The sequence below is a fragment of the Mobula hypostoma genome, chromosome 24 (genome assembly GCF_963921235.1).
Source record: "Mobula hypostoma chromosome 24, sMobHyp1.1, whole genome shotgun sequence".
NCBI classification, from domain to species: domain Eukaryota; kingdom Metazoa; phylum Chordata; class Chondrichthyes; order Myliobatiformes; family Myliobatidae; genus Mobula; species Mobula hypostoma.
The window spans coordinates 3,011,036-3,032,878 of record NC_086120.1 but is presented as its reverse complement, the minus strand read 5'-3'; the positions used below and the strand labels follow the sequence as shown (position 1 = coordinate 3,032,878).

Genomic DNA, 21,843 nt, shown 5'->3' with positions numbered 1-21,843 from the left:
ACTATAGGAAACATCCTCTCTTCATACACCCTATCTTGATTTTTCGATATTAGATAAGTTTCAAAGTGATTTCCGCCCCCCCCCCCGCCTCCTGCCCCACCATTCTTTTAAACTCCAGCAAGTACAGGCCCAGAATCATCAAACATGTGTTAACCCTTTTATTTCTGGGATAAATCTCATGAAGCTCCTCTAGATCCTCTCCAAGGCCAGCACATCCTTTCTTAGATAAAGGGCCCAAAACTGCTCACAGTACTCCAAGTATAGTTCTGACCAATGCCTTATAAATATCATCTTGTCGAATCCATCATAAGCTTAAAAATTTTTGTAATAACTTGCAATTCCTTTAATCTACCAGTCAAATATATTTTAAGAGCTCACTTAAGTATTACAATGAAGCTTATGCTTATAACAGCACAGGATCAGCACTTTTGAGATTTTGAACAGACAGGAGTTGTGTATTGCTTTTTCTTATAGTCTGGTTTTCCTGATCCTCTTTCTGATGTGCTTGGAAAAGTTGAACAATACATTTCGCTAACATGCAGTGCACTGATGATCATAGAAGGATGCAACAATAAGTTTCCTGAAAGTTATTGAGAAATCAAAGTTAGTGAATGGCTGGATCTTCTGTTCTGAGCTGGAAAATGGCAAGTTCAAGGTTGCACTCCAATGTTAGACCCACAACTGACACTGAATCTGCACTAGTTTAGACTTGGCACAGAACCTGCTATCTAATTGATTTGAACTGAGAGGAATGGCTGCAAGATAGAAGGTTAATCACAATGTTTTTTTTTGTGAATTACTTGGATCCAGCTTTAAGTTTTTGGTTACAATATTGCACAATATTAATTTGACTTGTAAGTTGATTATTTTTTTCTTGGCTGCCCATATTAATAGTCTTAAAACCCAGCAGAATAGAAGTGAATGCAGTCAAATACACTTGGTGACTACACAGTTATAAGCGACTAAATGTTGAATTTATGCACATATTTCAGGTATAGCTTAATGTGCTATATTTTCGGAAGATTTATGGCAAATTCTGGTTCCACTAATTTTAAGCCAATTTTTATTTTCTGAGTATAGACAAAAAGTGCTGTCTGTACTCAGCATACTGTGACAGGCCAGGCAGCATTGTAGAAAGGGAAACACAATTAACTTCTCAGGTCAAAGATCTCTGGTCAGAAATGGCAAAGAGAAAAAATGAATTGGCTTCAAATTGCAGAGATGGTGAGGGACTAGGAAAAAAGGAATAACTCTGATGAAATAACGCTGAGATAAGCAGAACTTGAACATGGGGGAGAAAAAGGGCTGTGAAATATGGACTATTTGAGAGTAAAAGCTATAGGGCGTGCCAGCAAGGCAGGAAGTGCAAATGGAGAGAGAAAACTGAGCCACTATCACAGACAAACAGGCCAGATCCAATAAGACAGAGAAAACAAAGTAAATTGAGTTTGAGGAAAATCATTTTCTTTTGCTCTGAGTCCTTTGCCCTTCCCTTTTCCAATACATTGGTTGACAGTGCTATCAACTGAATCTCTATTTATTTGAAAGTGGCATTAAGGTGGTGAAAAAAAATCACTTAGCACGCTAGCCTTCATCAGTAAGGGCATTGACTGTAGGAGTTCAGACATTATGTTGCAGTTGTACAGATTGTTGGTGGGCTGCGCTTGGAGTACTGTGTACAGGTTTGGTCATCATGTTATAGGAAAGATGTGGTTAAACTGGAAAGAGAGCAGAAAGTATTTATAAGGATGTTACCATTACTAGGGGGCTTGAGTTATAGGGAGAGGTTGGCCATGCTTAGTCTTTTCCTTGCAACACAGGAGAATGAGGAGAGACCTTGTAGAAATGTTTAAAATTGTAATAGGCATAGATAAGGTGGGTGGTAATAGTCTTTTCCCCAAAAGTATGGGAGTCTAAAAGTGGGCCGTAGTATGAGGGGAAAGATTTGAAATAGACCTGAGGGGCAGTTTTTTCTACACAGGTTCTGGTGAGTTTATGGAACGAAGTGGTTGAGACAGGTACAGTAGTTTCATTTAAGAAGCACTTGGATAGGTACTAGAGGGATATGGGTCAAATATAGGAAACTGGGAGTAGCTGGAGTGGCATTCTGGTCGTTGGACTGAAGTGCCTGTATCTATGTCGTGTTGCTCTCTGAGTGTATGCTTTGCTTTTGTGGCATTATTGACTAATTCTGTCATTTAAATTGGGAGTGAGATTGGCTGATTTTTTAGCTTTTTCTCCTGTTGATCAGCTGATAAAACAAATTATAATCTCATTCAAGAATTTCAAAAGTGTAAATGACTCAAATCACTACTCATCAGTGTATTTAGCACCAAACTATCAAAGAGTTACAGTATAGTTTATGATAGTCATGTTCGAGGAACTAGTAATTTAATATGTTGTATCTTTAAATAATTATTTTTACTTTAATCTCATGCAATGTTTAATAAAAGCTCAGTTTGTTAGTGTGTGTGTGTTTTTTTTTTAAGGATGAAGAGGGACAGCACTTGGGTGTTCCAAGCACACAGTCAACTTGTCACAATTTAAGGTCAAATGTGACAAGTGAGCTTGTCCGTTCATGTCTCCAGTCCACTAAATTTTCAAGAGAGAAAGATGCAAATCACTTGGAAAATGAGATTTGGGCAAAATCTGATGCAACTGGAAGTGAAATCTCTGAATATTTAAATGGAGATTCTAATGTGTCAAGGAAGGAAGGAAAATCTTCAGAGAAGTTGGCTGAACAATTAGAAGAGGATGATCTGAACACTATGTGTTCCGAATATTCAGAAGACTTTGAAACTTCTAACTGTGAAGTGTCCTCAGTAAAAATGGATGAGGGTGAATCACATTTTGAACAGTCATGTGAAGAGGAGTCAAGGACTGATTATTCTGATAACACTTCCTACTCAACCTCCTCATCCCCAGGTCCAGACCATTCCAAGTTGGCAACCTGCACAGAATCTCCCTGTTCGGATAGAAAAGTGTGGAAATCACTATCTAAAGTGACTGTGAAAGATACAGCCATACAGACACAGCTATCCAGTTTTCATTACACCTGGCACAAAGGTTAATCCATGAATATTTTTATTTGCAGATTAATTGCCCTGTTTCTTCTTCCTTCCCTAAACTACTTCAGATCCCCTGAGGTAAAGGTCACAATATTATAGAATTCAATGTGCAGTTCGATGGTGAACACCAAAGGACCAAAACCACTGAATTCAGCATTGAAAGGGCAATTTTAATGCTATGAAGGTGGAATTGTCTGAGGTGAAGTGGGAAAATAAGCTGCGAGACACATCAGTACTCAAGTGGCAGATACTCAAAGAGCAAGTCCATAACAGTCAGCAGGAACTTAGCCTAATTAGAAAGTTTAAAGTACAAAATTAATTTATTATCAAAGTACATATAGAACTGTGCAAAAGTCTTAGGCACAGAGCTAGAGCGCCTCAGACCTTTTACATAGTACTGTATTTATGAACGTGAAGCAGAGGGCGAGTTTGTAAATCTGGCAGGATCAAAGGATGTTGGGAGTGAAAGGTAGAGCACCATGGGAGGGGTGTGGGACAGGTGGCAGAGAAGGAGTGCTGGGGATGGATGGGTGCAAACACCTCCAGCCCTGGGACACCAGGCAAAGTAATTTGATTCCAAACAATTGGTCTGATTATTACAGAATGTCTTTCTAGTGCTTCCTGCTCCCTCCTCTCTCTCTTCCCCCTTTCCCAACCGTAATTCCCTTCTCCCACTCAGTCCACAATAGAGACCCATGTCAGAATCAGGTTTATCATCACTCACATATGTCATGAAATATGACTTTTTTTGTTGTGGCAGCTGTACGGTGCAAATGTCTTGGGCACCCAAGCTATATATATGTGCTAAGATTTTTGAGTCATATACAGTACTACCCCGAGATTCATTTTCTTGCGGGTATTCACAGTAGATAAAAAGAAAGACAATGGAATCAATGAAGAACTACACACAAACAAAGACAAACAAGCAACCAATGTGCAAAAGAAGACAAACTGCAAATACAATAACAAACAAATAATAATAATATTGAGAACATGAGTTGTAGAGTCTTTGAAAGTGAGTCCATAAGTTGTGGAATTAGTTCAGTGTTGAGATGAGTGAAGTTATCCACACTGGTTTAGGAGCCTGATGGTCGAAGGGTAAGAACTGTTCATGAACCTGGTGTTGTAGGAACTAAGGCCTCCTTCCCAATGGCAGCAGTGAGAAGAGAGCATAATCTGGATATTGGAAGTCCTTGATGATGGATACTACTTTATTGTGGTAACGCTCCTTGTAGATGTGCTCATTGGTGTAAAGGACTTTTACTGTGATTGACACTACTTTTTATAGGCTTTTTCGTTTAAGAGCATTGGTGTTTCCATTCCAGGTGGTAATGCAACCAGTCAGGATACTGTACAAAGTTTTAGATGACACGGTGAATCTGTGCAAAGTTTGAAGGAAGTAGAGGCACTTCCTTTGTAATGGCACTTACATACTGGTCCCAGGACAGATCCTCTGAAATGATAACACCAAAGAATTTAAAGTTACTGACCCTTTCCATGAGATATAGCCAAAATCCATGGTTAACAAGGGAGGTCAATGATCTATTAAATTGAAAAGTAGGACCTACTACTGGTGGAGGGCTAGGGGACTGGGAAGCTTTAGGATGGTTGAGTGAACTTGGCCTTTTCTCCTTGGAGCGAGGAGGATGAGACATGACCTGATAGAGGTGTATAAGATGATGAGAGTTATTGATTGTGTGAATAGCCAAAGGCTTTTTCCCAGGGCTGAAATAGCTAACACAAGGGGACATCATTTTAAGGTGCTTGGAAATAGGTACCAAGGGGATGTCAAGAGAAAGTTTTTCGCAATGGAGTCTTTTAAGAGACTCTTAGGTAGGTCCATGCAGCTTAGAAAAATAGAGGGTTATGCGGTAGTGTAATTCTAAGCAGTTTCTAGAGTAGGTTACATGGTCGGCACAACATTGTGGGCTGAAGTGCCAGTCTAAAGTGACTGTGCTGGAAAGTAATGTGCTGTAGATTTCTATGGTCTGTGTTCAGCAGAGTAAGATAAAACTCAAAATGGGAAAATTGAATTTGAGAGTAAATTTTTGCTTTATCAAAACAAATGGTAAAAGTTTGTATAGATATATAAATAGGAAGAAGGCAACTATAATAGATGTGGGAACTTCAGTGAATGAGGCCAATGAATTAATTTGAAGAAACAATGACATGGCCAATATATTAAATCAATTCTTTGCATTATTCTTCAGCATGGAAATCACGACAAATATTCCTAAAATAACAGATGGGTTAATTTTCATTAACAGAGGAACTTGTAAAAATCCAAATCATAAGGGATAATTTGTTGGAGAAACTCAAGATAAATCACCAGAACCCGATGGGTTTTAAAAGAGGTAGCAGCGGAGTTGGTCAGTAGTTGATTGAAATCGTTTAAAACCTGCTAAATTCCTGGAGAGTACTAGATTTCCTTTTTTAAAAAGGGAGGAAGACAAACAGCAGGAAATCATAGGAAGTTAGATTAACATCTAGTTAGCAAAATGCAAGAGTCAGTAATCAAAGTAGAAATAGCTAATCTTTTAGGAAAGCTGAGCATAATTAAACCTAATCAGTAAAACTGTTCAAACTAAGACATCCATTGACTTCTAAAAGTGCATTTTTTTTAAAAAAGACACATTTTCATAGCTTTGAAAACAGTGGTTAAACCATTGCTGGCAGTCAGTTGGGAGACTGGGAGAGTTGACTGCTGAAATGCAGCACATGTTCCACATAATCCACAACTAGCCATCTGTTGTGGTGATGCAAGAGGTGTTCAGCTAACCTTGAGGAGGAAGACTTTTGTCTTGTTATGATTCAAAGATGGGTCATGTCTTCTATAAGAAATATAGGGATTACTGTGCAGACGGAACCAAACTGAGGTCATGAGTATCATTGGTCATGAGTTTATTTTAACCCAGATGCAACTAAAATTTGAGTTTTTTATTCAATCAATGCTGTTGCTTGGGGGTGTAGCATCTTGGGCAAGGTTGATAATGACAGTCAGATACAGTAGATAGTGAAGTGGGGTTTGGGGGTTGTGGGGAGGTTGTCAATCATAACACCTTAAAAGGAGTATCTCAACGATGGTGGGAATGCTGTTCAGAAAGATGCAGATCAGGATCTTACATAAAATGGAAAGGAGGCAAATCCCGCTGTGATTTTTCAAAGTCGGCATTGTCTCCTGTCTTAGGTTGCCTTTGTTGTCATTTTCTTGAGAGTACTGGCATTATTCTATTCTAACCCAGCGGCAGAGAGGTCAGTCACTAAGGAGTCATTTTTTTTTCTCCTCAAGATGTTCATGATGTGTTGGAATTCATTGCCCTGGAGGCCTGTAAAGGCTCAGATATTGTGTATATTCAATACAGATATCAGTGGAATTTTGGATAGTAAATAAATCAAGTGATAGAGGTTCACCTTGGGAAATGGAACCAAGATCTTAGCATAGTAGAGCAGCCCTTAGGGACCAAATGGGCTATTCATGCTACTTTTTCAGTTTTTATGAAATACAAATATATCTTGTATGTCTTGTACAGTATTTCTTTATTTCTAAAATCATTCTTTCACCACCCATTGCCATCTTTCATAAAATGTACTTTTGTATTTTGTGCCTTTTGTATTATTTCACACTTCTTTCAAAAAGACTTATTTGAAATAAATAAGTTATATTTGAAGAATTAGTAAGATGGAGAAGCAAAACCTTATGAGGCATTCTAAAAGCATTGTGAGATGTTTTATAAATACAAGACTTTTTAGTTATCCTTCCATAGCTTTTAAATATCTTATTTCCAAATAATTTCACCTTTAAAATTACTTAACAACATCTAGTATTGATTGCAGCTGTTGGTTTGGTTGCCAACTGTGTCATATAAATAAGTATACGCCACTCTTTTCACAGATGATGGAGTGGCAGTACTTGGAACATCTCTTGGGGCTGCAAGTGTGGATCCTACACCTATTGCCAGTCACATTATTAGCCCCGAGGCAATGGAAGGTAAATATTTTGCATAAAATCTTTTGTGAGAATATTGAACAGAAATATGCAGGTCTAGCAAATCTGGAATGGAAAATGACGCTTAGTAATCTCTGATAAGTGGCTAAGGGATATTTAAATATCCAAGAGAAGGGAAAAATCACCTTTGCATCAGAACCTAGCTGGATGAAATATACTGTGGTTTTAAAAGAGCAAGTTTGAACCAGAGGATTAATCACAAACTTTCATAAAGAGCGAAGGAATAGGAAGCTGGACATAGGATAGTGGAATTAATGAGATTCAAAACAGTTGATTCCACTCAAATCTATACTCTTTTAAGCAAGGTGATGTAACAATGGAAATTGTGTTGGAAAATTTCATTAGAAATTTGAAATGTGGGACACTATTTCAGCCTTGCAGGTGCATGTAAACTAATGTAGTCAAAGAAATAATTGGAGTAATATAGCGCCTTGTCAATAACTGGCTGTCTCAAAAGTACTTCATATACTAGTTGGGGTGATTTTAATCACCAATCCGCTAACCCCACAAGAGATAGATAAAAGACAGTTTAGATTTTATTAGCTGACACTGCAAGGATGGTTTTAATTTTCTAAAACAATCTGTGCTGTGTCTTCATGGAGACTATATTTGATTAGTGGCATTACATTGTACAGCATGCAGATCTCCCTTTGAGAAGTTAATGTATAAAGTTCTGACTGTTTGAAATGTTCATAATTAAAGGCAATTCAATAAAGGATAGTTGACAATGCCATAGGGAGCACTATCATAAATCCAGTAAGGCTAGTGAACTGAGTTGAACAATAACTAAATGAGGAAGGCAAGGAATCTAAAATTCTGCAATTTGCTTTCCTTGATACAACACCTACACCTGTTAGAATCAGGTGGGCTGGTCAGTGTGGCCAATTATTTTAATCAGTCAGGATAATTAGATGTACTGCGTTCTGGACACCAAACCCTCCAATCCACACTCTGGGAGGATGGATGATAATGGTAATGGAAGTGATAGTTGGCTGATTAAGGCAACACACACGAAAAATGCTGGTGAACGCAGCAGGTCAGGCAGCATCTATAGGAAGAGGTACAGTCGATGTTTCGGGCCAGGACCCTGTGTTCACCAGCATTTTTCGTGTGTGTTGCTTGAATTTCCAGCATCTGCAGATTTCCTCATTGGCTGATTAATTGTGGATTAATGTTTCATTACTTATATCAGAGGCACCTTTGACCTCGCATGATTATGGTATTAGAAAAGCAATACAAGGCCATGGCCTATCAATCTATAAGAAAAATGGACACATATATAAAACTTAATAAAATATTAATTGTGCTACAAATGAAACCTGCCCATCTGAAATGACTGCAAAATTATGGATCATTGCACCGTGGTATAGTGAAATACTTATAACTGCCTCTGCTGATCAATCCACAGCATTGACTTCATACAGCCCCGCCAGCTTAGCTCTAAATGACTTGCTGAAACAGCAGCTCACTCTGACTCGCCAGTTTGTGCAAGTCAGTCGTCTTCTCTACTTATCCATTGTTGCCTCAATAGAAGAGGATCAGTATCATTACACAACTTTGGAAGAAACTAAAGAGGTAAGAAAGTAGACCACATCTTCTTTTCTCAGTCAGCTGCTCCACAGGGGGATTGTGTGGCAGAATGCAGACCCACTTTGTCCTGTGTTTATTTAGCACTGTCTGTTTTAGAAATACCTCAACCCTGATCTAAAGTGGACAGAAGATAGCACAATAAAATATTAGGAGGGGGGATTCAAAGTGTTGTATAGAAAATTAAAGTAAGAGAAACTAGTATGGGGAACTAAATGTAGTTTCTAGGCACCTGATGAGGTTGGCCAACAAGCCATCGCTGACTGGGATCTAAAGGTTGACCAATAAACTTGTATTTATACAGTCTATTTTATATGACTTAATTACATCCAAGTATTTGAAAATAGTATTTGATACTTGTATCTCCATTGTTATAAAACTGATATTGTAATTGTCACCTTGATTACAAGAACATGTTCAATTACTTTAATTCAAGTATAACAACATAAGATGATACAGGCAGAGGCATTTTTTTTCTTTATTTATTCTTTAATTTGCTGTATTGCCAGTTGTTAAACCATTTCAACTTGTTGTACCCAATCCCTGCCTAGTTTGTCAGTAATCAGAGATCACCATCACTCACCTTGGAGCAGGCCCTGAAAGAGGTGCAAGACGAAATGGAGCAATATCATAACATGTGACGGCCTGGTTTGGAAGCAAGTACAGCTCTGGTAATGATGGAGAGAAGAGCAACTGCTCCCAAGATCAATATTCAAATGAATGTTACCCAGTAAAGCAATCACTGTGATCATGCTGACCTGTTAATGCTTGTTTTCAACCACTCATTCTGTGTAAATCCAGGTATTTAAATCCTACAGTAAACACACTTTAATCCTTTGCAATAATTACAAGTAGATGCACCTGGTAAAATGTACAGAGCAACTCTTACACTTTGTGCAAACAGACTGATTATCCCTGCAGAGTCTGCTAAATTTTCAGTTTCTTTGCATCAATAACAGTCAATTTGATGAACCATGTTCACTCATTAAATGTTTTGCATTTTATCGCAGTCTGACTCCCCTTGAGATTTGTTTGTAAGAAGAATTTGTATGTGAGATGAATTAATGAGAAGTACTTTTAAAGCCTTGTTGTGAATGCAGTCATTTGTTCAGTGTCCAGCAAATTAGGTAGTAAACTCATTACATTGTTTTGGGAGAATTGGTTGAAAGAATACCAGCAAGGAGATTCTGTTCAAATGTTGATATGTGCTCGTTAATAAAACTAGCCAGGTCTTGTATGGTATGAAGCAGCATGGCAGGGAAACTATAGTTTTTCAGTGAAATTTGATTGTTAAAAATTCTTGTCCAGGCCCAGTCTCTCCCTATAGTCTGCTGGGGGAGAAGCTGACAGCGATGCAGGTGGATGCTCCCCTGGTGTCATGGGTTCTTGATTACCTGACTGGCAGACCACAGTACGTGTGCTTGCAACACTGTGTGTCCGACAGAGTGATCAGCAGCACTGGGGCTCCACAGGGGACTGTCTTGTCTCCCTTTCTCTTCACCATTCACACCTCGGACTTCAACTACTGCACAGAGTCTTGTCATCTTCAGAAGTTTTCGGATGACTCTGCCATAGTTGAATGCATCAGCAAGGGAGATGAGGTCGAGTATAGGGCTACTGTAGGAAACTTTCGTCACGTGGTGTGAGCAGAATTATCTGCAGCTTAATGTGAAAAAGACTAAGGAGCTGGTGGTAGACATGAGGAGAGCTAAGGTACCGGTGACCCCTGTTTCCATCCAGGGGGTCAGTGTGGACATGGTGGAGGATTACAAATACCTGGGGATACGTATTGACAATAAACTGGATTGGTCAAAAAACACTGAGGCTGTCTACAAGAAGGGTCAGAGCCGTCTCTATTTCCTGAGGAGACTGAGGTCCTTTAACATCTGCCGGACAATGCTGAGGATGTTCTACGAGTCCGTGGTGGCCAGTGCTATCATGTTTGCTGTTGTGTGCTGGGGCAGCAGGCTGAGGGTAGTAGACACCAACGGAATCAACAAACTTATTCGTAAGGCCAGAGATGTTGTGGGGATGGAACTAGGCTCTCTCACAGTGGTGTCTGAAAAGAGGATGCTGTCTAAGTTGCATGCCATCTTGGTCAATGTCTCCCATCCACTACATAATGTACTGGGTGGGCACAGGAGTACATTTAGCCAGAGACTCATTCCTCCAAGATGCAGCACAGAGCGTCATAGGAAGTCATTCCTGCTTGTGGCCATCAAACTTTACAACTCCTCCCTTGGAGGGTCAGACACCCTGAGCCGATAGGCTGGACCTGGACTTTTCATAATTTCCTGGCATAATTTACATATTACTATTTAACTATTTATGGTCTATAACTATTTATTATTTATGGTGCAACTGTAACAAAAACCAATTTCCCCCTGGGATCAATAAAGTATGACTATGACTAGTTCCTGCATGAAAGTTAGCACTAAAAAGTCCTCCTTCAATAATACTTCAAAATAAATTTAATATTTTCAGTGGGATATTACTAGGTCTCTGAGAATATCCCAACACAGTAAATTAACATTTATCCTAAAGTTTCCTGCTATTAACAAATTACCCTGTTAAATTCTGAGATCACAGTTGAAAATGTTACAAACAATGCTATCTTTCATATTGAACAACTACTTCAACTTCATTGACTTTTTCTGGATCAAACTTTCAGCTCTGGATTCTTGCATAGGCCCAAACAACACCATGCACAAACAACACCACCACAATACCAGTCCTGTTTCAGCACCTTCTTTAACTCCTTTTTCAGCAACTGCATGGACGCTGCTTCCTGCATCCATACAGAGCTATAAAATTTGACGACTTTGGCACCAGTTTCCGCCCTGCACTGACTGACTTTCACATGGTCCATTTTCCTTTCTGCATCCATTCACTTGTCTCTGTCTCAGTGGATAGATGAGTAGCCACCAACCACTAAAAGCTGAAGATTCTCACAACTGCACTTGTCCTCTTGTGAGGACTCCATTCTTTGCTCTTATTCCATCATATATACTCTGCTGACAGCACTTCCAGCACTGGCACGTCTCCTTTTTTCCTTAACAATGACTTTCCTTTCATCTCTAGGATTCCGGCCGAGACCCTTCGTCAGGACTAACTGAAATCTCTTACTAGCTGTTCTTTCAGTTAGTCCTGACGAAGGGTCTTGGCCTGAAACATCAACTGTACCTCTTCCTAGAGATGCTGCCTGGCCTGCTGCGTTCACCAGCAATTTTTATGTGTGTTGCTTGAAATTCCAGCATCTGCAGATTTCCTTGTGTTTGTGACTTTCCTTTCATTATTGTTGGCAGAGCTCTTGCCAACACCTCCCTAATTTCCTGCACCTCTGCTCTCACTCAATCCTCTTAGTCAGACAAGAACAGGTTTCCTTTAGTCCTCACCTTACACTCTGCTAGGCTGTACATTCAGTAAACCATTCTTTGCACATGTTTCAACTCTCAGTGAGACACAGCATAGTGTCGCTCTGCTTTTAGTATTCTGAAGAGATTTTGTGACTCCTTTGTTGTACCTACCAGCCATTCTTGCAGAAGATGCACTTTTATTTCACCTTTCTCAGCAGCCAAGGACTTGAACAATTCTTTCAGGTGAGGGAGTAAATTATTTGTGTTTCTTTCAGTCTGGTGCATTGCATTTGGTGTTCACAGTTTGGTCCCCTCTGTGTTGGATAAACCGAACAGCTGGGTATTGGGTATATGGTAGGTTTTCAGAGCAAAGAGACTAGGAATGTGCCAGCCTTTGGGGCTTGAGCCTGCAGCATAGCATGAGCTGATGTGTGGGCGAATAGGGTAAGGATATAGCAAAGAGCACAAGGCTCTTGTGCTTGAATCTGCAAGTGCGTGTGTGTGTGTGTATGCGTGTGTCTATGCATGTGTGTGTGTGTGTGTGTGTGTGTGTGTGTTTCTGTATGCTCAGGGTGCAAAACTGAGTGTTTGAGAATCGTGTGAATTTTAAAAGATGACAACCAGCGCATCATTGTCTCTAAAACCACCTCTTTGTTTTGGTTCATGTAGAGATGCATTTCAGGAACATGTCTCTCATAATTTTTTCTGTGAAGGCACATACAGAATATTTGTTTAATTTCTCTGCCATTCCTCACAAAATCATCACCTCTATAAGGGATCCACCTTAACTTTGCCAATTTGTTCCTTTTCACTGGGTGTTTTTAAATCTCTCACTAGGTTATCATATTTGATTTTATCTTTTTGTTCTTGTTGAATTCTGATTCCCCCCCCCCCCACCCAGTTCTCAAGCTTGCCTTTCTTTTTGGTAAAATTGAGTCTTTCCCTTTGATATCAAGCTATCCTTAAATTTTATTGTTTTCTTGGACCTTTTTCCCCAAGTTTTTGTGCCACGGGGGATTTTTTTTACTGTAGACAATATATTAATGATTTTAATGTTATTCATTGTTTATTTACCATTATTCCTTTTAATGTACATTAGTGTTAGCTGTGAGGAGGATGCTAAGAGGATGCAGGGTGACTTGGATAGGTTGGGTGAGTGGGCAAGTTCATGGCAGATGCAATTTAATGTGGATAAATGTGAAGTTATCCACTTTGGTGGCAAAAATAGGAAAACAGATTATTATCTGAATGGTGGCCGATTAGGAAAAGGGGAGGTGCAACGAGACCTGGGTGTCATTATACACCAGTCATTGAAAGTGGGCATGCAGGTACAGCAGGCGGTGAAAAAGGCAAATGGTATGCTGGCATTTATAGCGAGAGGATTTGAGTACAGGAGCAGGGAGGTACTACTGCAGTTGTACAAGGCCTTGGTGAGACCACACCTGGAGTATTGTGTGCAGTTTTGGTCCCCTAATCTGAGGAAAGACATCCTTGCCATAGAGGGAGTACAAAGAAGGTTCACCAGATTGATTCCTGGGATGGCAGGACTTTCATATGAAGAAAGACTGGATGAACTAGGCTTGTACTCATTGGAATTTAGAAGATTGAGGGGGGATCTGATTGAAACGTATAAAATCCTAAAGGGATTGGACAGGCTAGATGCAGGAAGATTGTTCCCGATGTTGGGGAAATCCAGAACGAGGGTCACAGTTTGAGGATAAAGGGGAAGCCTTTTAGGACTGAGATTAGGAAAAACTTCTTCACACAGAGAGTGGTGAATCTGTGGAATTCTCTGCCACAGGAAACAGTTGAGGCCAGTTCATTGGCTATATTTAAGAGGGAGTTAGATATGGCCCTTGTGGCTACGGGGGTCAGGGGGTATGGAGGGAAGGCTGGTGCAGGGTTCTGAGTTGGATAATCAGCCATGATCATAATAAATGGCGGTGCAGGCTCGAAGGGCCGAATGGCCTACTCCTGCACCTATTTTCTATGTTTCTATGTTTTGGTAGCGTTCTGTTATGGTGATACAAAATCTGCGAATGTTGACAAGAAAGATAAAGCAGTCCATTATTTGCTCTCCAGGTAATTCTATGCAAGATATTACAGTTGCTAATGTGGAAAGTGCATAGGCTTTTAAATTTTCAGATACAGCGTACAGTCTTTGAAGGTGATCTTATTGAGACAGAAATTTCTGACCTAGTTAGTGTTCCCTCCATTCCTTCATTTTGTTTTCATAGAATTGTCCCACTCAGGATCAGGTGCCCCTTGGCCTACCTTGTCTATGACAACTGTGATCCCTATGTACTGTATGCTAATTCCATTTGCCTGCATTAACTTTGCATCCCTCTATCCCCTTAATATCCAAATACTGCCCAAATTACTTTTAATCTTTGAACTTGTATGTGTCCGTACCACTTCCTCTGGTATCTTTGCCTGCTGAGTGGAAAAATTTGTCTCAGTTCTAAAATTTCTCCATCTCACCCTAAACCTGTGCTTTCTAGTTCTAGACCTCTGTGGCCTTAGAAGAAGCTAACTAGACTAACTATATATCCTATTAAATCTCTATACATATGTTCACTTTTCAGCCTTCTGGGTACCCCTCCTACTGAGTGATCAGATATAAGCTACTTTGAACTGAGAACGAAAGGAAATTCCCATTCTTGGAATTCTGAAAACTGCTCCTAAAACAAAAATGCAGCTGCTTGAAATCTGAAATAAAAACAGTAAATGCTGGAAACTCTCAGCACGGTCAGGCAGCATCTGTGGAGAGAGAAACAGTTGATGTTGCAGGTTGGAGACCCTTCATCAGAACTTTGGGAACTCTGTACCTCAAGAGACTCTGTGGATCTTAGAACATAGAAAATAGAATATTACAGCACAATACAGGCCCTTTGGCCCACAATGTTCTGCTGACCCTCAAACCCTGCCTCCCATATAAGCCCCCACCTTAAAATCCTCCATATACCTGTCTAGTAGTCTCTTAAACTTCACGAATGTATCTGCCTCCACCACTGACTCAGGCAGTGCATTCCACACACCAACCACTCTCTGAGTAAAAAACCTTCCTCTAATATCCCCCTTGAACTTCCCACCCCTTACCTTAAAGCCATGTCCTCTTGTATTGAGCGGTGGTGCCCTGGAGAAGAGGCACTGGCTATCCACTCTATCTATTCCTTTTATTATCTTGTACACCTCTATCATGTCTCCTCTCATCCTCCTTCTCTCCAAAGAGTAAAGCCCTAGCTCCCTTAATCTCTGATCATAATGCATACTCTCTAAACCAGGCAGCATCCTGGTAAATCTCCTCAATAGCCTTTCCAATGCTTCCACATCCTTCCTATAGTGAGGCGACCAGAACTGGACACAGTACTCCAAGTGTGGCCTAACCAGAGTTTTATAGAGCTGCATCATTACATCGCGACTCTTAAACTCTATCCCTTGACTCATGAAAGCTAACACCCCATAAGGTTTCTTAACTACCCTATCCACCTGTGAGGCAACTTTCAGGGATCTGTGGACATGTACCCTGAGATCCCTCTGCTCCTCCACACTACCAAGTATCCTGCCATTTACTTTGTACTCTGCCTTGGAGTTTGTCCTTCCAAAGTGTACCACCTCACACTTCTCCAGGTTGAACTCCGTCTGCCACTTCTCAGCCCACTTCTGCATCCTATCAATGTCTCTGCAATCTTTGACAATCCTCTACACTATCTACAATGCTACCAACCTTTGTGTCGTCTGCAAACTTGCCAACCCACCCTGCTACCCCCACATCCAGGTCGTTAATAAAAGTCACGAAAAGTAGAGGTCCCAGAACAGATCCTTGTGGGACACCACCAGTCACAATCCTCCAATCTGAACGTACTCCCTCCACCACCACCCTCTGCCTTCTGCAGGCAAGCCAATTCTGAATCCACCTGGCCAAACTTCCCTGGATCCCATGCCTTCTGACTTTCTGAGTAAGCCTACCGTGTGGAACCTTGTCAAATGCCTTACTAAAATCCATATAGATCACATCCACTGCACTACCCTCATCTATATGCCTGGTCACCTCCTCAAAGAACTCTATCAGGCTTGTTAGACACGATCTGCCCTTTACAAAGCCATGCTGACTGTCCCTGATCAGACCATGATTCTCTAAATGCCTATAGATCCTATCTCTAAGAATCTTTTCCAACAGCTTTCCCACCACAGACATAAGGCTCACTGGTCTATAATTACCCGGACTATCCCTACTACCTTTTTTGAACAAGGGGACGACATTCGCCTCCCTCCAATCCTCCGGTACCATTCCCGTGGACAACGAGGACATAAAGATCCTAGCCAGAGGCTCAGCAGTCTCTTCTGTGACGACAGACCAAATTATCAGAAGATTGATGCCGATAAGAGGACAATGGGGGAACATTCAGAAATGTTAATGAGAGACAAGAGGGATTAACGAAAAGGAGACACAGTTCCGAGTATTGTCAGAGACCGGTGGCTTTGAACCCTGAACTGTTTGAAGTTTGATGGACAGGCGATACCCCAGCAGGGGGATAAAAAGAGACAGGTTTGCTAAGGCAACAGACACACGACACCACGAGGTAACGAGACCCTGGAAGCGGTGTGCCCCCACAAGTTGGTCAGAGTTTGGAGGTCTGGTCACGGGACCAGCCATAGACGCACAGGGTAGAAAGATGCGGTCGGGCGGGAACCCGGTGTGTGTGGTCGCCCTTGCCTGGGTGCCGGGTTCACCGCAGAAGAACGATCGTATCTGGAACGGAGGGGTCACAGTCGGTGACCTCAGAAGACATTACAAAGGGCTCGCCCGAAAGCTAACTGCAAGGAATATCGAAGGTCTGTCTGGAATCCATTTTGAATATTCATTTGCTTTCGCTCTCTCTCTTCTCCCCCGCCCCAACGGCACAACAGCGATTACTGAAAACTGAATTGAACTAAATTGAACTGAACTTTGCATCACTTGAAACTGATCATTTACCCCTAGACTGCGATAGAGCTTGATTGATCCTATTATCCTAGTTCTGTGTACATGTGTGTTTTATCATTGCTAAAATGTTGCATTTATATCCTTTTGATTAGGTACTGTGTTGCTTATTTCTTTAATAAAACTTTCTTAGTTCCAGTAATCCAGACTCCAACTAAGTGGTCCATTTCTGCTGGTTTGGCAACCCAGTTATGGGATACGTAACACTTCTCTCGCCTCGTGGAGCAGCCTGGGGAATATTCCGTCAGACCCCGGGGACTTATCTGTCCTAATGTATTTTAACAGCTCCCAACACCTCCTCTCCCTTAATATCAACATGCTCCAGAACATCAACCTCACTCATATTGTCCTCACCATCATCAAGTTCCCTCTCATTGGTGAATACTGAAGAGAAGTATTCATTGAGGACTTTGCTCACTTCCACAGCCTCCAGGCACATCTTCCCACCTTTATCTCTAATCGGTCCTACCTTCACTCCTGTCATCCTTTTTTTCTTCACATAATTGAAGAATGCCTTGGGGTTTTCCTTTACCCTACTCACCAAGGCCTTCTCATGCCCCCTTCTTGCTCTTCTCAGCCCCTTCTTAAGCTCCTTTCTTGCTTCCCTATATTCCTCAATAGACCCATTTGATCCTTGCTTCCTAAACCTCATGTATGCTGCCTTCTTCCACCTGACTAGATTTTCCACCTCACTTGACACCCATGGTTCCTTCACCCTACCATTCTTAATCTTCCTCACCGGGACAAATTTATCCCCAACATCCCGCAAGAGATCTCTAAACATCGACTACATGTCCATAGTACAGTTCCCTGCAAAAATATCATCCCAATTCACACCTGCAAGTTCTAGCTTTATAGCCTCATAATTTGCCTTTCCCCAATTAAAAATTTTCCTGTCCACTCTGATTCTATCCTTTTCCATGATAATGCTAAAGGCTAGGGAGTGGTGGTCACTGTCCCCCAGATGCTCACCCACAGAGATCTGTGACCTGACCCGGTTCATTACCTAGTACTAGATCAAGTATGGCATTCCCCCTGGTCGGCCTGTCCACATACTGTGACAGGAATCCATCCTGGACACACTTAACAAACTCTGCCCCATCTAAACCCTTGGAACTAATCAGGTGCAAATCAATATTAGGGAAGTTAAAGTCATCCATGATAACAACCCTGTTATTTTTGCACCTTTCCAAAATCTGCCTCCCAATCTGCTCCTCTGTATCTCTGCTGCTACCAGGGGGCCTATAGAATAGCCCCAATAGAGTAACTGCTCCCTTCCTGTTCCTGACTTCTACCCATACTGACTCAAAAGAGGATCCTGCTACATTACCCACCCCTTCTGTAACTGTAATAGTATCCCTGACCAGTAATACCACCCCTCCTCCCCTTTTTCCACCCTCTCTATCCCTTTTAAAGCACTGAAATCCAGGAATATTGAGAATCCATTCCTGCCCTGGTGCCAGCCAAGTCTTTGTAATGGCCACTACATCATAATTCCATGTATGTATCCAAGCTCTCAGTTCATCACCTTTGTTCCTGATGCTTCTTGCATTGAGGTACACACATTTCAGCCCTTCTACCTTACTGTCTTTACCCCGTTTATTCTGCTTCTCTTTCCTCAAAGCCTCTCTGTATGTTAGATCTGGCTTTACTCCATGCACTTCTTTCACTGCTCTATCGCTCTGGGTCCCATCCCCCTCGCAAATTAGTTTAAACCCTCCCGAACCATGCTAGCAAATCTACCTGCAAGGATATTGCTCCCCCTCGAGTTCAGGTGCAACCCATCCAATCTGTACAGGTTCCATCTTCCCCAGAAGAGATCCCAATGATCTAAAAATCTAAAACCCTGCTCCCTGCACCAACTCCTCAGCCACGCATTCAACTGCCATCTCCTCCAATTCTTACCATCTCCGTCACGTAGCACTGGCAGCAATCCTGAGAACGCCACCCTTGAGGTCCTGTTCTTCAGCCTTCTGCCTAGTTCCCGAAACTCACACTTCAGGACCTCATCCCTCTTCCTGCCTATGTCGTTGGTCCCAACATGTATCACGACTTCTGGTTGCTTTCCCTCTCGTACCAGGATGTCGTACACCCGGTCAGAGACATCCCGGACCCTGGCACCCGGGAGGCAACAAACCATGCGGGTGTCCTTCTCACGTCCACAAAATCTCCTGTCTGCTCCCCTGACTATAGAGTCTCCAATGACGACAGCTCTCCTATTCTCTGTCCCACCCTTCCGCACCACCGGGTCAGACTCAGTGCCGGAGGTCCTGCCACCGTGGCTCACACCTGGTCGGTCATCCCCGCCAACAATCCAGGACAGTAAACTTACTATTCAGGGGAATGGCTACAGGGGTGCTCTGCACTACCTGTCTGCTCACCTTCGCTTTCCCCCCTCTGACTGTCACCCAACGACCTGCTTCCGACAGCTTAGGTGTGACTACCTCCCTGTAGCTCTCATCTATGACTGCCTCATTCTCCCTTATGAGTCGAAGGTCATCCAGCTGCTGCTCCAGATTGCTTACATGGTCTTCCAGATCGCCCAGCTGTATGCACTTCTGGCAGATGTGACTCTGCGGGAGAGGGGTGTTCCCCCAAGACTGCCACATCTCACATGAGAGGCACATCACTGTCTCAGGGGACATTGTAAAAACTAACTGCAAGCTAGCTTGTCGCCCCTTCTCGTCGAAGCCTCTCGAGTCAAAGCCTCAAAGCTCCACTTCTTCACTGGCCCACTCTTCAATCACTGAGTATGGTCAAGGCTGAGAGTGGACACCAGGGAATCTGAGGACAGAAGATTGTTGAGATACAGATTAATTTTTTTTGAGAGGGCAGTAAAGGCTGGTAGAGCCATGTGGCCTACTCCATTTCCTATTTACTTATGTTTCAGCAATTCTTATTTCTGCCAACCACAGCTGACAATCCCCGTGTTGCAAACCGATGCCTTGCAATTCCCATAGCGGACAGTGATATAGCTGGTCAGGACACCCTTGATTGTGCTTAGAATAGGGGTGGGGAGCCTCACTGGTTTCAATATGCTCAGGCCAGCACCCTTCATCATAGATGCTGCCTGGCCCACTAAGTTCCTCCAGCATTTTGTGTGTTCTTTTGTTTGTGTCCACTGGCCACTCACACTGTCCTAGACTAGTCTTTCAAGTTGTATCCAGGCATGGCTCATCTTTGAAGAACCTTCCTCTCCCAGGGATGAGGTTTTTGGAGCTTCTATTGGTGCTTCTGTAGGTCTGTATTTTTACAGGATGGCGTCTCAAGCCCAACCCTCTTCCTTTCACAGTTGGGCCCGGAACCGTCCATGGCAGGGGTAACTTTGTGTATGTTGCTGTGGATCTGCTGAATCTCTTGTTCTTTCATCTTTTGAAACGTTTTAATTTTAGTCATCTTCAAGTGTACTCAGCAAACACTGACAGGTGTTCTTGATGCCTCCCAGCTCAATGTGATCCTTATGTACTTTATTGAAATTGTCAAAAATGAATCCAAATTAATCCTGACTTACACTGATGTAACTAAGAATAAACTGAGTTAAGGACTGATGGATTGGCTCCGACTTTGAAAGGTATTTTTCGTGCTAACTTGACGTCCATCAGTATCTGGTATCATGCCCCTTACCCTGACTTGCACTTGTCTACCACGGACAACATATCAACGTATTGTTCTTCAATTAGAAACATACACAGTCAGGTGCTAGAAATTAAGTGTGTGTGTGTGTGTGTGTGTGTGTGCGTGCACACACGCGCGATTGTGAGAACCAAGTAGAGTCTGATTGATTTTCCATGGACGGATTGGAATTGGAATTGGTAAATTGGTTTATTATTGTCACATTGTACCAAGGTGCAGTGAAAACATATCTTGCATACTATTCACACAAATCAAAATAGGCAAATATAGACAAAGGAAAATTGGAGGAGGTTGAGTACTTTGATTTTCAGAAGCCCTTTGACAAGGTGGTGCAAATGAGCCCATGGCATTACAGGAAAGATACTAGCATTAATAGAGCATTGGCTGATTGGCAGGAGGCAAAGAGTGGGAATAAAGAGCTTGTTCTGGTTGGTTGGTGCCGGTAACTAGTGGTACTCCGTAGGGGTCAGTGTAGGGATGAATTCTTTTTACATTGTGTGTCAAGATTTGGATGACAGAATTGATGGCTTTGTGGCCAAGTTTGCGGATGATACAAAGAGAGGTAGAGGGGTAAGTAATGTTGAGGAAGCAGAGAAGCTGGAGGAGGACTTGGAGAGATTAGAAGGATGGGCAAAGAAGTGGCAGATGGAATACAGTGTTGGGAAGTATATGGTCATGCACTTTGGTAAAAGAAATGAAAACGTAGACTATTTTCTAAGTGGAGAGAAAACTTTAAAAATTAAGGTGCAAAGGGACTTGGGAATCATCGTGCAGGATTCCCTAAAGGTTAACTTGCAGGTTGAGTTGGTTGTAAGAAAAGCAAATGTAATGTTAACATTCATTTTGAGAGGACTAGAATACACAAACTAAAGATGTCATGCTGAGGCTTCAAGGATCTAAGGCACTGGTGAGGCCTTACTTGGAGTACTGGGAGCAGTTTTGGGCCCCTTTTCTAAGAAAGGATGAGATAATGTACTGACATTGGAGAGGGTCCAAAAGAGATTCACGAAAATGATTCTGCGAATGAAAGGTTTATCATATGAGGAGCGTTTGATGGCTCTGGGCCTGTATTCTTTGGAATTTAGAGGAATGAGGGGGGATATCATTGAAACTCATCAAATGTTGAAAAGCCTAAACAGATTGGATGTGGAGAGGATGTTTCTAGAACTGGAGGGCACAACCTTAGAATCTAGGGACATCCATTTAGAA

General features: G+C 41.8%; 1 protein-coding gene across 4 annotated transcripts in view; it reads left to right on the top strand.

Moving 5' to 3' along the window:
• The window catches only part of c24h19orf44 (chromosome 24 C19orf44 homolog), a 67,719-nt gene extending 55,975 nt beyond the window's left edge, over positions 1-11,744 (top strand). For all 4 annotated transcript variants that reach the window (XM_063032764.1, XM_063032768.1, XM_063032765.1 and 1 more), the window contains 4 exons: positions 2,490-3,066; positions 6,961-7,056; positions 8,483-8,649; positions 9,213-11,744. In XM_063032764.1, the coding sequence (XP_062888834.1) occupies positions 2,490-3,066; positions 6,961-7,056; positions 8,483-8,649; positions 9,213-9,302 (930 nt within the window). In that variant the 3' untranslated portion in view covers positions 9,303-11,744. The remainder of the gene's footprint in view (positions 1-2,489; positions 3,067-6,960; positions 7,057-8,482; positions 8,650-9,212) is intronic.
• Positions 11,745-21,843: the final 10,099 nt, after the last annotated feature.